At 37.4% G+C, this 17,623-nt stretch overlaps 1 protein-coding gene across 7 annotated transcripts in view; it reads left to right on the forward strand.

Annotated features, from left to right (window-relative positions):
• LRCH2 (leucine rich repeats and calponin homology domain containing 2) overlaps positions 1-17,623 on the forward strand; it is a 134,572-nt gene that overhangs the window by 75,602 nt on the left and 41,347 nt on the right. For all 7 annotated transcript variants that reach the window (XM_051827272.3, XM_051827276.3, XM_051827277.3 and 4 more), the window contains exons 6-11: positions 1,011-1,144; positions 2,835-2,922; positions 3,227-3,338; positions 3,527-3,624; positions 3,718-3,776; positions 8,716-8,823. In XM_051827272.3, the coding sequence (XP_051683232.1) occupies positions 1,011-1,144; positions 2,835-2,922; positions 3,227-3,338; positions 3,527-3,624; positions 3,718-3,776; positions 8,716-8,823 (599 nt within the window). The remainder of the gene's footprint in view (positions 1-1,010; positions 1,145-2,834; positions 2,923-3,226; positions 3,339-3,526; positions 3,625-3,717; positions 3,777-8,715; positions 8,824-17,623) is intronic.

The following is a 17,623-nucleotide window of genomic DNA, read 5'->3' on the forward strand; positions in this document are numbered from 1 at the left end:
ATTTTTAGATTTATTTTTATTTGAAAAAGTTACACAGAGAGAAGAGAGGCAGAGAGAGAGAGAGAGGTCTTCCATCTGATGGTTCACTCCCCATTTGGCCTCAGAGGCTGGAGCTGTGCTGATCCAAAGACAGGAGCCAGGAGTTTCCTCTGGGTCTCCCACGCGGGTGCAGGGGCCCAAGGACTTGGACCATCCTCCACCGCTTTCCCAGGCCATAGCAGAGAGCTGCATCAGAAGAGGAGCAGCCGGGACTAGAACTGGCGCCCATATGGGATGCCAGCGTTTCAGGCCAGGGCATTAACCCGCTGCACCACAGTGCTGGCCCTGTCGGTTTTCTTTTAAATAAAATCTTTTAGTGGTTATGTCAAACAGTGTATCTTTTAGTTATCTAAGAAACTGTTTCTTTTCATCTGGAATGATAATTGCTTTTTAATGTAATTATCTTACTGCATTATTCCTTTTTTGTGTAAGATAAGGTTATATGAACCCATAAAACAAAACATTTTTATTAGAATTTTTAAGAAATATTTGATATCATTCTTATGTAAGTAACCTTTATTAAGCTTTTATATCAGCCTTCTTTCAGTATTTGTATGAAACATCTTAGTACTGATGAGATTACTTTAAAAGAATTACATGGATTATTTGTTCTGTTCTTACCATACTGATAAATACACTTCTATATCTTTTCAGTTTTTCTAATAAAGGCAACTTTCATGAGGTGTAAATTTTATATTATTAGTTGGTTTGTGTATTTTGCTTTTAATAAGAAAACTGTAATGCAATATAGAAAAATTAACTTTTTTTCAAATAACAGAGGTGACAATAGAATTTTAGTTGATGTCTGTATTGTCAATTTTTTCCACATAGTGTCAGAAGTACAAATTATTTAAATATGCAAAGTAGTAATCAAGTTTGTAATATCTCAACATGATTTGAGATTATGAAATAAATTGATATATGCCATTTATGTTTTGAATCATATAATTAAATTACTTCATTCTTGACAGATATGCTTAAAGGGTAAAGTACACATATTTAAGTACTTAAATATCCAAGCATGTTGCAGAATGGATAAGAAACCAGATTCCCTGGATCTTCCATCTTTAAGTAAAAGAATGCCCTCCCAGCCTCTCACAGACAGGTAATATAATATTCTTACAGTCTTATTAGATGGTGATTATTGTCTTCTCTCTTTTTACAAAAGTTTTAAAATTTATTTATTTATCTTCATTTTAAAGGCAGAGAGCTAGAGATAGAGACAGAGATAGAGAGAGATCTCTTATCTGCTTCATTTGTTCCCCAAATGCCCACAACAGTTGAGGTTGGACCTGGTGGAAACCGAGGGCCTAGAACTCAATCTGGGTTTCCCATGTATGTGACAGAGACCTCAAGTACTTGAGCTATCATCTGTTGCCTCCCAGGCTGTGCATTAGCAGGAAGCTGGAATCAGAAGTGGAGCTGGGACTACAACCCACGCACTTCAGTATGGGATGCAGGTGTCCATGCAGTGTCTTAACATGTGTTCCAAACCTGCCAGTGTCCTCCCTTTGGTAATGATGCTTATTAATCTTGAATGTACTGAGTATAACAAGCTAATTTGGCCCAATTTTAAAATCAGTAATGAGCTTAAGCTAAATATCAGTATCAAAGAATGAACTCTGGAATTTTGGAATTCTAGAATACATTTGAGATCTCAGAAAGTAATTATTAAGGTTTTAGTAGTTGAAAGGTAAATGCTTGACATTGTACAACAGAAATATTAATTTCTCAGCAAGTGGCAACTGCTAATTTACTTTTTTGATCACTATATTATGCATTTGTAATAACAAGCCGAATTTGAGTTTGTATTTACCTTTGCCATAGGCTTCAAAACATAAAAATTTATTTTCCCTCAGTAGTGAGGGCTCAGAGCCCTTTGAATGCAGTTTTTCATCTCAGGCATTCAGCATAGTGCCTGATTCTTAGTGGGTACTTCCCTAAATTTTATTGACTTCTGTAAAGTACAAGTCAGATTTTTAGCCTGAAACTGTATTTAGGGGAAGAATTGCAACACAGTGATTATGATTAGGGATTTTCATGCTAGATACCCAGGTATCAAATTTTTACTCCTGTTGGCAAGTTGCATGCCCTTAGGTAATCCTTCCCAGCTTCAGTTTCCTCATCTATAAAATGAAAAACACCACCAGTTAGTGTTTTCACAAGAAACATAGATAAAAACTTAGCATAGCACTTCTCACATAATTAGCAGCCAGAGTAGACTGTGGTAAATTTGCAAATTAAAGTGAGAAATAGTTCTGCTACCTGGGTGGCATACTTTCTAATTCAGGAATTCGCAAGGAAAACTGTAGCCTCACACCAAAACAGTTGTGTATTTGGTGTTTTCCAAACTTTTTTTTTCACATGTTGTCCATTTCCTTAATTGTTATGTAACTAGGGAATATTTTTAGAGCTAATGAAGGGGAATTTGTATAAATTATATTTAAAAAAGTATTTCAAAGACCTGTGATGAAATTGGTAAAACCAAGATGAAAATATGTCTTTATCAAAATAATTTTCTAGCTGGGCAGTCTGCTTTTATGAATCTCAGAAGAAATAATAGTTTATTGTTAATAATTGAGACTTTGCATCAAAGCACAAGAAACAAAACATTTTTGTGGATGACATGAATAAAATATCTTGAAATAAGATTTCTGATATTTTCTTGCTCCTATTCTTAAGGATATTAGATATCAAAGAATATTTTCTGTATTACCTATGGAAATTTTAGGTCAAGTGTGCATTATCTATTTAAGAAGAAAACCTAACTGCTCTTAGGATTTCTATTTCTATAGTATGGAAGATTTTTATCCAAATAAGAATCATGGCCCTGATTCTGGAATCGGAAGTGACAATGGAGAGAAACGATTATCTACAACGGAGGTGAGTAGTTTCTATTACTCATTTATTTCATTTTAGAATTTCATTAGAGCATTGAGGTAGATACTTGTACACACTTAACTTTTTATTTTACATGAAATATGATCACCTTTATATTTTATGACTTCATATAAAAAAGTACATGCAGATTTTAAAAAACAGAACAGTAAACATTAACATTAATATTTGGTTTGAAAACTGGAGTTTTAAAGCAGGTATTTAATAATTCATGTCTGAAATTAAAGCAACATGATCTTTATCATGTGTTTAAAATGCCTGGTTTATACTTTTTGCTTACTCCTTTCAGCCATCAGATGATGATACAATCAGCCTTCACTCTCAAGTCTCAGAATCAAATAGAGAACAGATATCAAGAAATGATAGTCACATAGTAGGAAGTAAACCTGATTGTCAGAAAGGTAATTTGTATGGTGTCTATAATTTGTATTATATATGCACAGCCTTCATTAAAAATGAGCTTTGAAAATTTAACAGAGTATTTAGCCTACTCTTATGTGGGGAAAACACACTTTTATTCTGAACACTGTAGTGTCAAAGCATACCATTTACTATTTATGTTTTCTAATAAATATTAATCTATACTTAGACCAGGAGGTATATGATTTTATTGACCCCAGCACAGAAGATGTTGCAGTTCCCGAACAAGGAGATGCACGTATTGGATCGCTTGCTTCTTTCCTTAAGGTAAATAGATCCTTTAATACTTAAGAGCATGTTTTCCTTGATCTTATAAAAGTTGACTATACAATTTAAAATTATAACTTTCTTTTATGTAAGGGAAAAGAAAAATGTTCTGAAAAATCTCAGAAAAATGAAGAATTGGGAGATGAAAAAAGGTAAATACGTACAATTTCTTAAAATGTTACTTATAAGTTCTTGAACTATTCATTAGATATACCTACTGGAAAGAATATCTAATGTAAATCTTTGTTCATGTACTTGTTATCTTTAGATAGTTCATTTGTAAATACTTTAGTTTTCTGTATTCCTTAATAAAGCTCAAATTTATAGTAAGCATTTGAGTTGAGTGTAAGATACACACTATCTTTTCCCCCTGAAGTATAATAATCATGTCTTCTGTTATCATTACTGAGGAGGACTGTGCCTTCATATACATTGCTTCATTTGAGCTATTTTTAACATCCCTTTAAAATAGATGATTTTGATACTCTTTTACAATAAGGAAACTGAGATCTGGTGTTTCAAACAATTGAGTTCCAGGTGTTTGAATCTGATGCACTTTCATTTTGTCAAACTGGTTATGGCAATTTAAAGGAATTTGCCATCATATTTTATTAAAATAATTTGCTTTGGGGGCCAGCGCTCTGGTGTAGTAGGTTAACACCCTGGCCTGAAGCACTGGCATCCCGATGGGTGCTGGTTCAAGTCCTGGCTGCTCCACTTCCAATCCAGCTCTCTGCTATGGCCTGAGAAAGCAGTAGAGGATGGCCTAAGTCCTTAGGGCTCTGTACCCGCATGGGAGACCCGGAAGAAGCTCCTAGCTCCTGGCTTCGGATCAGTGCAGCTCTGGCTGTGGCGGCCATTTGGGGAGTGAACCAGCGGATGAAAGACCTCTCTCTCTCTCTCTCTCTCTCTCTGCCTCTCCTCTCTCTGTGTAACTCTGACTTTCAAATAAATAAATAAATCTTTAAAAAAATTTGCTTTGGTTCTTTTCCGTATCATTCATCTTATGGCATGATGGAATATGGCCTACCACATCTTTTCAGTCACTCCTTGAAGTTGCTCCATGGCTGCCAGAGGAAGGAAGGAACATTTGTTGAATATTCACCATGTACCGGGATCAGTGCTATGTGCTTTCTCATGTTTCCTATTTCTTCACAGAAGTCCTAATAGGTAGATAGTGTCCCCATTTTCACAGGTGAGGAAGGTGAAGTTCAGTGACTCCGAAGTTTCATAGCTAAAGCCATTTAGCTAGTGTACATTAGTTCCCAGGCTGTCAATCTAGCTTTCACTGATACCCAAACATTTTCTCTAGTTTCTCTGTTAATGCTTCCTGCAAATGAATTCATTGGAGACTTTTTTTTAAAGATTCGTTTATTTTGAAAGTCAGAGTTGCAGATAGAAGGAGAGACAGACAGACAGACACACACACACACACAGAGAGAGAGAGAAAGGTAGAGAGAGGGAGATATCTTTCTCTGCTGGTTCATACCCCAGATGGCTGCAATAGCCAGGGTTGGGCCTGGCCGAAGGGAGGATCTTCATCTGAGTCTCCCATGTGGGTGCAGGGGCCCAAACACTTGGGCCACTTTACACTTTCCTTTCCCAGGCTATTAGCAGGCAGCTGGATCAGAAGTGGAGCAGCTGTAACACAAACCCGTACCATATGGGTTGCCAGTGTTGCAGGTAGTGGGTTTACCTGGTATGCCACAATTCCCTACATTGGAAGCTTTCTAAGCAGTATTTAGTTGAACATCTCTGATGCTGTGTAAGAAGGTACATTACTTTGTTTTGTGCACTCTAGATTTCATTCTTTCTCCACTGTCTAAAGAGGACAGTTGTCTAAACTTGAGAGTCACTAGAGCATGTAATATTGTAATATATGATAAACATATAAAGACTCATTTTTTAAAACTTTTATTTAATAAATATAAATTTCCAAAGTATAACTCTTGGATTATAGTGGCTCCCCCCGCCATAACCTCCCTCCCACCCACAACCATCCCATCTCCTGCTCCCTCTCCCATCCCATTCACATCAAGATTCATTTTCAATTATCTTTATATACAGATCAATTTAGTATATACTAAGTAAAGATTTCAACAGTTTACACCCACACAGAAACACAAAGTATAAAGTACTGTTTGAGTACTAGTTATACCGTTAATTCACATAGTACAACACATTAAGGACAGAGATCCTGCATGGGGAGTAATTGCATGGTGACTCCTGTTGTTGATTTAACAGTTGACACTCTTATTTATGACGTCAGTTATCGCCCCAGGCTCTTGTTATGAGCTGCCAAGGCTATGGAAGCCTCTGGAGTTCTCCAACTCTGATCTTATTTACACAAGGCTATAGTCAAAGTGGAAGTTCTTTCCTCTCATCAGAGAAAGGTATCTCCTGCCCGTTCTTTTTGCTGGGATCTCACTCATGGAGATCTTTCATTTAGGTCATTTTTTTTTTTTTTTGCCAGAGTGTCTTGGCTTTCCATGCCTAAGAAACTCTCATGGGCTCTTCAGCTAGATCCGAATGCCTTAAGGGCTGATTCTGAGGCCAGAGTGCTGTTTATGGCATCTGCCATTTTATGAGTCTGCTGTGTGTCCTGCTTCCCATGTTGGATTGTTCTCTCCTTTATGATTCTATCTGTTAGTATTAGCAGACACTAAAGACTCATGTTTTGATATTTTTTAATGAAGTTCCTTAAAGATTGAATGAATAGATTTTGGTATTTTAAAACTTCTATGTTACTTTTGAATGAAAAAAAAAGTCTTAATTAGCAACTTCTGGCAGATTTGAACCTATTTTATATTTCCTTTACTCATTTTACGTAGTTTTTAAAAATCAGAATGAATAAACTGATATGAGCAGATGTCTCAATAAAATGAGAAATTTTCATACTATTTTATATTTATTTATAAAGACAGGCAACATCGAGTTTTGTACTACTTACTGCATTCCAGGTGGGGGAATATGCATTGTTGAATTGCTATGTCCATTCCACATTTCAAAAATTTAAAAATGATTATGTAGTTCACCATTATTTGTTAGCCATTAATTATGTTACATATAGCCAGTATGACTATAGTTTTAATGATTACTTTAGAATTAACTGTGTATGGGTGAAATGGTTATCTTTTTCTATTCAATGGTTTTTTTTTTTTTAAACTTTTATTTAATGCATATAATTTTCCAAAGTACGACTTATGGATTACAATGGCTTCCCCCCAATACCGTCCCTCCCACCCACAACCCTCCCTTTTCCCACTCCCTCTCCCCTTCCATTCACATCAAGATTCATTTTCGATTATCTTATTATACAGAAGATCAGCTTAGTATACATTAAGTATGGATTTCAACAGTTTGCTCCCACACAGAAACATAAAGTGAAAAATAATAGATGATTTTTTAAATGATGATGAAATCAGAGCAGACCTGTTGTCATGTTTAATCCCAGTGAGAGTCAAGTTGGGAATTGATAATTTTTTTTTTTTTTTTTTTTTTTTTTTTTTTTTACAGAGGATCAGTTTAGTATGCATTAAGTAAGGATTTCAACAGTTTGCACCCCCATAGAAACACAAGGTGAAATATATTGTTTGAGTACTCGTTATAGCATTAAATCTCAATGTACAGCACATTAAGGATAGAGATCCTACATGAGGAGTAAGTGCACAGTGACTCCTGTTGTTGACTTTACCAATTGACACTCCTGTCTATGGCATCAGTAATCTCCCTATGCTCCAGTCATGAGTTTCCAAGGCTATGGAAGCCCTCTGAGTTCTCCGACTCTTATCTTGTTTAGACAAGGTCATAGTCAAAGTGGAGGTTCTCTCCTCCCTTCAGAGAAAGGTACCTCCTTCTTTGATGACCTGTTCTTTCCACTGGGATCTCACTCGCAGAGATCTTTTGCCAGAGTGTCTTGGCTTTCCATGCCTGAAATACTCTCATGAGCTTCAATTGTTATTCATAGCCTTTTCCTACATTCCCACTAAACTAGGGTCGATTTGCTTTTTACTTGTTAAACTTAGTTTATGAAGCCTTTTTACCATAACATAATTTTAAAATATGTTATCTCAAAAATGAAAAGAAGGGAGAGGGAGAGGGAAGGAGGATTGGAATATCATTATATGTTAGAATTGTATCTATGGGCCAGCGCCACAGCTCAATAGGCTAATCCTCCGCCTATGGCACCGGCACCCCGGGTTCTAGTCCCAGTCGGGGCGCCAGATTCTGTCCCGGTTGTTCCTCTTCCAGTCCAGCTCTCTGCTGTGGCCCAGGAGTGAGGTGGAGGATGGCTTGGGCCCTGCACCCACATGGGAGACCAGGAGAAGCACCTGGCTCCTGGCTTCCGATCAGCGCAGTGCGCCGGCCGCAGCAGCCATTGGAGGGTGAACCAACAGAAAAGGAAGACCTTTCTCTCTGTCTCTCTCTCTCACTGTCCACTCTGCCTGTCAAAAAAAAAAAAAAAAAAAAAAAAGAAAAAGAAAAAAAAGAAAAAAAAGAAAAGAAAAGAAAAAGAATTGTATCTATGAGAACCAGCTTGTGGTGTAACAGGTAAAGCTACCATCTTGCATGGTGGCATCCCATAAGGGTGCCTGTTCGTGTCCAAGCTGCTCCACTTGCAATCCAGCTCCCTGCTAATGGCCTGGGGAAAGCACTAGAACATGGCCCAAATGTTTGGGTCCCTGCACCCCATGTGGGAGACTCGGATGAAGCTTCTGGCTCCCAGCTGGCCATTACAGCCATCTGGGGAGTGAACCAGCAGATGAAAGATTTCTCTCTGTGTAATTCAGTCATTCAAATAAATAAATACATTTTTTAAAGAAAAAAATACTTGTTAAAAACTAATTTAAAATCTTAGATGATAAAATTATGATTAAAAATGCAAAAAAAGCCAGTATGCCACATTTCATATTAAGTAGAGAGCCTATATATGTTTTCCTTTGACATTCCTTATTTTTTTAGTATTTTAAATACAAGGATAAAATGATTCTGGTTTCCACATAATATTAAAAATTGCTTGTATTTCTATACGCCAGACTCAAATACAGTCTGCCTTACTTTCTGAATAACCATGTTTGTGTCACCTTTCAGATTTGAGAAAGAACAGTTACTTGCAGAGGAAGAGGATGATGACTTGAAGGAAGTAACTGATTTGAGGAAGATAGCTGCTCAGTTATTGAAGCAAGAGCAGAAGAACAGGTACTCTTTTCAGTAATGAGATTTGAATGGGCACATTTTATAATTGTTAAATCTAGTTGTTTAAAAATCATCAAATAAAGTATATGAAGCTATGAGTTAACAGCAAGGCCTTCTTAACATCTGTTTCAAAGGACTAACTTGTAGAAGACCATTGGAAATACCTAGGAGGGAAGTGTAAAATTATACATACAACTAACAGAAAATACTCATGTAGCCACTATATTTAATATTGCTTTGGTATTTCTTTTTATTTGTGCATGCTGAGTCAAGATAACTGATTTACTTGATAGTATTCATTTTAGTTCACCATAGCACAATTTACTTTGTAAGTATTTTATTCTAAGTAATGTCTTATTTATCTACTATACTTTATTTTTTTACCATATTCTGAGTTACTTGGGATATGTATAAACTCCTTAGAATTGGGTTTATTATGTAATGATTGCTTCTTAGTGTGATTATTTGAGGGTCACAGGTTCACTTTGGTCTGTTTCATAGTCAACAGCCACTTTTCCCTCTGGTTAGACTTTGTCCAAATGTATGTTGTTGGAAGGTAGGAGGGTGTTTTGTGAATGAGTATAAAATCAAGACAAGTCTTGGTTTTTAATATTTATTTATTTGAGAAGGAGGGGGCAGGGAAGGGGGGAGGGTAGATAGAGAGAGAGAGCGATTCATCTGCTCACTCAGTCCCCCAAGGCCTGCAATGGCCAGGACTGGATTGGGACCAGATTCAGGAGGTAGAAATTCCATCAGGGTCTTCCATGTGGGAGGCAGGAACCCAGCTACTTGAACCATCACCCTCCCAAGGGTGCACATTATCAGGAAGCTGGATTCAGGAGTGGAGCTGGGCATCAACCAACATCTTAACAGCTAGACCAAGTGCTTACCTCTGCAAGCCTGCTTTTCAATACAGGAAAAGTTGCATGTATTGCTGAGGGTCAGCCATTATTGCCATCTTCATGTACTGATACTGCTACATTTATAGTTTTGAAATAATAAAGATCTGAGGTATTACTGTGTTTTGAGAAAATTAAGAGAATCCTAATTTTAATATATTTAATAAGTATTCAGTTTTATTTATTGAAAACAATAAATGTATATGGATAATGTAACCATATTTTGGGAAGTTTCAAATTTAGATATGTAAATATGATTTGAAAAATAACACTAAAATTTATGAAATACATATGTGGATTATTACAGAGGCCACATTTTAGAGACAGTCGGAATGATGGCTAATAAACCAAATAGTCACTAAGTATCTTCTTGCATAACTGTTACATTTTTAAAACTTTATTTAAGTTATACACATTTCATGTATTTCATATATACAGATCTAGGAACATAGTGACACTCTGCCCTGCCTGCCCCCTCACTTATGCTCCAACCCTTCCTCCTCCTCTCTCTCACATTCCCACTCTTAATTTTTACAAAGATGTATTTTCAGTTTACTTAATGATTGATTGTATAGTTAACCCAATGGAAGAGACAAGGGTTGTAAACAATCATCAAATCTATTTCACTCCAATTCATTACATTTCAGGTAACTCTATTAGTTACCTCGGATCAGGGAAAACACATGATACCTGTCTTTTTGGGACTGGCTTATTTCACTACGTATAATGCTTTCCAGTTGTGTCCATCTTGTTGCAAAAGACAGGATTTCTTTCTTTTTTTTTTTTTTTTTTTTTTTACAGCTGAGTAGTACTTCATAGTGTATATATCCAATAATTTCTTTATTCAGTCGACAGTTGATGGACATCTGGGTTGATTCCATATCTTACAGCTGCTACATTTTTAGATTCCAAAAATCATGCAGATTAAATATTCCTTATTCAAAATGCTTGGGACCATAATTGTTTCAGATTTTGGACTTTTTTTGGATTTTGGAGTATTTACATTAACTTTACTGGTGGAACATCTGTAATTCAAAAATATGAAGTACAAAAGTTTTGGATTTTGGAGCACTTTGGATTTCTGACTTTTGAATTAAGAAAAGATAACTTATCTCTATCTCTTCTATAATGTATCGTCGTTCCCAGTTAACATTTTTCTTCTACTATAACTTCCTTTAAATCTTCTGTGTCATGCCTTCTAATCTTTTCCTATGATTCTTTTCTAGTGGACCTTTTTAAAGTTATCTATTTATGAGACTATGCATCCTTTTCTTGCTCCAGTATAATGTGCATGTTGATAATCCCTGTGGTTTAAGTAGTTTGATGAAGCGAGCCATCACCTGCTCTGTGGAACTTAAAAACAAAAATAGTTGAGTTTCCATCTTTTTTACCTAGCAGGTGAAGGAATTGTACAACTTTATCATCATAGGAAAAGAATATTTAATTTTTCTGAAGATTCCCCAACAATATCAATTTTTCTATGGTGTTAAAAATTGCATTAAATACATAATCATAGAATTTAACATTGTCATATATAGTATCTCTATATTTACTATTTTTACTATTCATTTTGATTTCATTTTCCCTTTAATGTAAATTAATCTTTCTAGCCTCATACTACATTGATGGAAGAGTTAGCTTTTATAGATTTTGTTTCTTGTGATAATTTTATAATCAGTACAAAAGAGCACCTAGCATTGTGCTTTGTACATAGTGGGTACTCAATAATACGGTAATTGATTAAAATTAAATCAACAAATAGAGAGCTAAGGGAGCAATTAACATAGCTAAAAATTATATGTCTCCTTAAATAACTTGTTGAAGAATAGCAATAAAAATTATATAATTTTTAGCTGTGTTAATTGCTGTTCTTCAAGATGTATGCGAAAGTAGTATCTTTCGGCTGGCTCCGCAGCTCACTAGGCTAATCCTCTGCCTGCGGCGCCGGCACCCAGGTTCTAGTCCTGGTTGGGGCGCCGGTTCTGTCCCGGTTGCTCCTCTTCCAGTCCAGCTCTCTGCTGTGGCTGGGGAAGGCAGTGGAGGATGGCCCAAGTGCTTGGGCCCTGCACCTGCATGGGAGACCAGGAGGAAGCGCCTGGCGCCTGGCTTCGGATCCGCGCAGCGCCGGCCATAGAGCACCGGCTGTAGCAGCCATTTGGAGGGTGAACCAATGGAAGGAGGACCTTTTTCTGTCTCTCTCTCTCACTGTCTAACTCTGCCTGTCGAAAAGAAAAAAAAAAGTAGTATCTTTCATCTGTTTTAGATGTTAGTACATATGAATATAACAACTTTTTAGGTTAATATATATTGATATTAATATAAACATTGAAATATTCATAGTAATCAATGCATAAAGAGCAATTTTACTTTTAAAATTTAAAATCTCTAGAGAATTTATATTAGATTGCTAACCAGTTCTGTTATAGATGAACTTAAACTGTATCTCAGAAATTTTTTGTGTTGTGTCTATTTTTAATTTTTTAGTTATTCATTTGAAAGCCAGAGTTATATATAGAGAGGAGAGACAGAGAGGGAGATCTTCCATCCATTGGTTCACTCCCGAAATGGCTGCAGTGGACAGTGTAGGACCAGGCAGAAGTGAGGGACAAGGAGCTTCTTCTAGGTCTCCCATTTGGGTGCAGGGCCCAAGCACTTGGGCCATCCTCCACTGCCTTCCCAGCACATCAGCAGGGTGCTGGATTGGAAGTAGAGCAGTCGAGACAGGAACTGGTGCCCATATGGGATGCCCGCATCACAGCCAGTGGTTTAGCTCTCTATGCCACAGTGCTGGCCCTGGAATCTATTTTTTTTCCCCACTACATGATCTCTTTCATTCCATTAAAATGCATTTCTATTGTTCACATCTCTTCGATGACTAATTAAAATTCTTTGTTTACTGTCAGAAAACTTGGATTTGGATGAGACCAAAAAAAGTAAGGATAATCCTGTATAAGAATATATCCTACAGTGGACTTGATATAACTTATACCTCCTCTGGTTGCAGATTTTCCCTTTTTTTTAACTTTTATTTAATGAATATAAATTTCCAAAGTACAGCTTATGGATTACAATGGCTTCCCCCCACTTAACGTCCCTCCCACCTGCAACCCTCCCCTTTACTCCCTCTCCCCTTCCATTCACATCAAGATTCATTTTCGATTCTCTTTATATACAGAAGATCAGTTTAGCATACATTAAGTAAAGATTTCAACAGTTTGCTCCCACACAGAAACATAAAGTGAAAAATACTGTTTGAGTACTAGTTATAGCATTAAATCACAATGTACAGCACACTAAGGACAAAGATCCTACATGAGGAGTAAGTGCACAGTGACTCCTGTTGTTGACTTAACAAATTGACACTCTTGTTTATGGCATCAGTAATCACCCTAGGCTCTTGTCATGAGCTGCCAAGGCTATGGAAGCCTTTTGAGTTCACCGACTCTTATCTTATTTAGACAAGGTCATAGTCAAAGTGGAAGTTCTCTCCTCCCTTCAGAGAAAGGTACCTCCTTCTTTGATGACCCGTTCTTTCCACTGGGATCTCACTCGCGGAGATCTTTCATTTAGTTTTTTTTTCCCCCCCCCCAGAGTGTCTTGGCTTTCCATGCCTGAAATACTCTCATGGGTTTTTCAGCCAGATCCGCATGCCTTAAGGGTTGATTCTGAGGCCAGAGTGCTGTTTAGGACATCTGCCATTCTATGGGTCTGCTGTGTATCTCACTTCCCATGTTGGATCATTTTCTTCCTTTTTTATTCTGTCAGCTAGTCAAAGGGATCACATAAACAAGATTTTCCCTTTTATAGTGTATTATTGTAGTTTATTTAAACTTTATTAACAAATTATCTGAAATGCTATTTAAACTTGCAGGCCAAGAGTTGTAATATTTAGGTTTTAACACAATTATTATAATTTTTTGCTTATTGTTAGTCTTGATTAAAAATAATTTATCTCGATAAAAATTATCTTCACATACCAGGAAATACCACCCAGGACTCCTACTTTGACTTTATACTGTTAACTCTTCTTTAGCTTGCTACTCATCGAAGGTAAATGCAATGTCAGCTCTCAACTAAAAGAAGCCACATATGTATTCCAAGACTGGAAATAATTTAAAAATTACTTTTATTGAGTTCAGTGATGATTTTCTCATGGCAGTTTTTCACTGTTTAGTTCATACGTTTTTTTTTCAAGATTTATTTATTTATTTGAAAGGCAGAGTTACACACAGAGAGAAGGAGAGGCAGAGAGAGAGAGATCTATCTATCTTCCATCCGCTAGTTCACTCCCCAATTGGCTACAATGGCTGGAGCTGTGCCAATCCGGAGCCAGGAACTTCCTCCGGTCTCCCACGCGGGTGCAGGGGCCTAAGTACTTGGGCCATCTTCTACTTTCTCAGTCCATAGCAGAGAGCTGGATCGGAAGTGTAACAGCCAGGACTCGAACCGGTGCCCATATGGGATGCCGGCACTGAAAGCGGTGGCTTTACCTGCTATACCACAGCGCAGGCCTCAGTTCATACTATTTTTAGAAGTACCTTTGTTTCTTTAAGAAAGTTTATACCAGTACTTGGTGGATGAAGTTATTCTAAAACAAACAAACAAAAAAAATAGCAAGAGGGCATTGCACAGAACTGATAATCAAAAAAAGTGGGAAAACATCAGCAAATAAACCATCAAGAAGTTGGCTCATAACATTTAATAGACTGCAGCCTGATTATTTTGAAAACTGCCCACTCTTTGTCTAGTTGAGATGCATATGTTTAGCTACGTTGTACTGACAGTTTGTTTTTGAATTTATAAGAACGAATCTTTATCCATCCTCTGGCAGTATACTAGATCATTATTTCTACTTGTGTCTGAGTATATTGAAGTCCTTCTTAATGTTTTGATTATATTAAAATAACTATTAAGCGACTTCTAGCTTTTTCATTTAAAATGGCCGCAACTGCCAGAGCTGGGTGGATCCGAAGCCAGGGGCCAGGACCTTTTTCTGGGTCTCCCAGGCTGGTGCAGGGGCCCAAGGACTTGTGCCATCTTCCACTGTTTTCCCAGGTGCATAAGCAGGGAGCTGGTTTAGAAGTGGAGCAGCTGGAACTCAAACTGGTGCCCACGTGGGATGCTGGCCCTGCAGACAGTGGCTTTACACTATGCCACAGTGCTGGCCCCACGAATTCTAGTTTTATCTTCACTGAAATTGATGCAATTAAATAAAAAGGCAGTTATAGTATTTTAAAATGCAGTATCTTAATAATTTTGCAGGATGAAAAATTGTAGAAATCTGCTATGCAGCTTTGTGCCTATAGTTTACAATATTGTATACTAAAATTTTGTTAAGAGAGCAGATATCATGCTAAATATTCTTAAAGAATTTAAATTTTACAAAGTGCATGTTTTATAGAACTGGACGAAGTCAATGAACGAGCTAACAATAAAATGATACTGTGAGAATATTTTAATGCGAACTTGACAATAAAAGATAGGAAATGTTGAAAAACAGAAATATAGTAATGTTATTCTGTAAATTATTTAGCTAATTCTCCAAATTTTTGTCAAACCTAGTTATAAGCATGTCAGTATTTGAAGGGTTGGAGTGTGGCCAGGAGGAAGGGTACAGGGGTAAGTGTCTTTATGTTCCTAAATCTGTGTACATGAAATACATTAATCTTGTATAACTTAAATACAGTTTTTTTAAAAATGAAAAAAAGTGGCTACTGTTATTTGCCTTATACTGATTTTTCTTTTCTTTACTTTTTTTAAAAAAAGATTTATTTTATTTATTTGAAAGGTAGAGTTACAGAGAGGGGTAGAGACAGAGAGAGAGAGAGAGAGAGAGAGAGAGAGAGAGGTCTTCTATCCCCTAGTTCACTCCCCAAATGGCTACAATGACCAGACCTGGGTCACGCCAGAGCCAGGAGCCAGGAGCTTCTTCTAGGTCCCTGATGTGGGTGCAGGGACCCAAGCACTTGGGTTCTGCTGCTTTCCCATGTGCATTAGCAGGGAGCTGGATTGGAAGTGGAGCAACCAGGACACATGCCAGCGCTGCAGGCTGGGGCTTTAAATTGCTGCCCAACAGCACTGGCTCCTATACTAATTATCTTATGTGGCTGATTAGCCAGATGTTTAGCTGGCTGCTGCTTTTTCTTTTTTTTTTTTTTTTAAGATTTATTTATTTATTTGAGAGGTGGAGTTACAGAGACAGAGAGGAAGATCTTCCATCCACTGGTTCACTCCCCAGTGTATGTGGGCTTTGGCAGTAAATTGCTTCAGTTGACTGATTTCCAGAGCATGTTGGTTCCTGCTAACTTACTCTATAATACTTTCTGTTATATCTTTCCTCTTAATAATTGTTTTATTTGCTTTTAGTTATGCCATGAGAGTTTTGTTTTATCGTGGAAAGATGTCCTTTGCAGTACTATGTGATACAGCTAAAACAAAACATAATTTTGGAAATTTATAAGTAAATGTCAATTAAAAATCATGGAAGCAAAATCAAATTTTAAGAAGTTTATTATTTCAGTTTAGGATTATCGACACTGTATGCACTACTCGTTTTACATGATTTTTATCTGCCCAAAAGAATATTTCAGTTTGAAGAGCATCGTGCTGAGCTCTAGCATGTTGTAAATAATTAGGTAGTTCTTTCAACTCTTCAAATCTGTCCTTCCTTTCTTTTCCACTTCCTTCCCTAATGTCTTCCTTATCATCTCTAAAAATGTGTTATTTCTCCCATGTTTGGGTTTGTTTGATATACATGAAATGTGAATTACAAATGGAGGCCTTTGTGTTACAGAACATCATTCAGTGACAAACATAGATGTCCAGGACAGCATGATGTATATCATTTGTGGAAGCCTTAAAAATTAAAGGGATGGGGCTGGGCATTAAGACGTAGCTGGTAAAGCCACTGCCTGTGACTTTGGTATCCAGTCTGGGTGCTGGTTCGTGTCCTGGCTGCTCCACTTCTGATTCAGCTCCTTGCTAATGACCTGGGAAAAGCAGCTGAAGATGGCCCAAGTACTTGGGGCCCTGCCACCCATGTGGGAGACTTGGAAGAAGCTCCTGGCTCTTGGCTTGGACCTGGCCCAGCGCTGGCCTTTGAGGCTATCTGGGGAGGAAACCAGCAGATGGAAAATCTCTCTCTGTCTCTCCCACTCTCTCTGTAACACTGACTTTCAAATAAATAAATAAATCTTTAAAAAAAATTAAAGGGATAGGTTATGCAGCTTAATTGTATAGTCTTTTACTTAAAATAAATACTAGTAGGCCGGCGCCGTGGCTCACTAGGCTAATCCTCCGCCTTGCGGCGCCGGCACACCGGGTTCTAGTCCCAGTCGGGGCGCCGGATTCTGTCCCGGTTGCCCCTCTTCCAGGCCAGCTCTCTGCTGTTCCCTGGGAGTTCAGTGGAGGATCCAAGTGCTTGGGCCCTGCACCCCATGGGAGACCAGGAGAAGCACCTGGCTCCTGGCTCCTGCCATCGGATCAGCGTGGTGCGCCGGCCGTGGCGGCCATTGGAGGGTGAGCCTGCGGCAAAGGAAGACCTTTCTCTCTGTCTCTCTCTCTCACTGTCCACTCTGCCTGTCAAAATAAATAAATAAATAAATAAATAAATACTAGTAGCTGAATTAGGGAGATGTGTTAATAATACAGACTAGATATTTAGATAAAATAAATGCTTATTTTGGCTTTGAGCACCACAGAGTGTAACATGAAATATTAATGTATATTGTAAAATTTTACATAAATGAATTCTCAAATATATAAAACATTTTATAGATAAGTGGCTCTCACCTTTTTTTTCTTTTTGCTCCAGTATAACCATACACACCAGCAATCACAATGCTAGTGACTATGGGGTGGAAAGAATCAAAATTTACCATAGTGAACGCTATCATTTGTCTCTC

Source organism: Oryctolagus cuniculus, chromosome X, assembly GCF_051225735.1.
Source record: "Oryctolagus cuniculus isolate XC-2025 breed Fujian yellow rabbit chromosome X, ASM5122573v1, whole genome shotgun sequence".
NCBI lineage: Eukaryota > Metazoa > Chordata > Mammalia > Lagomorpha > Leporidae > Oryctolagus > Oryctolagus cuniculus.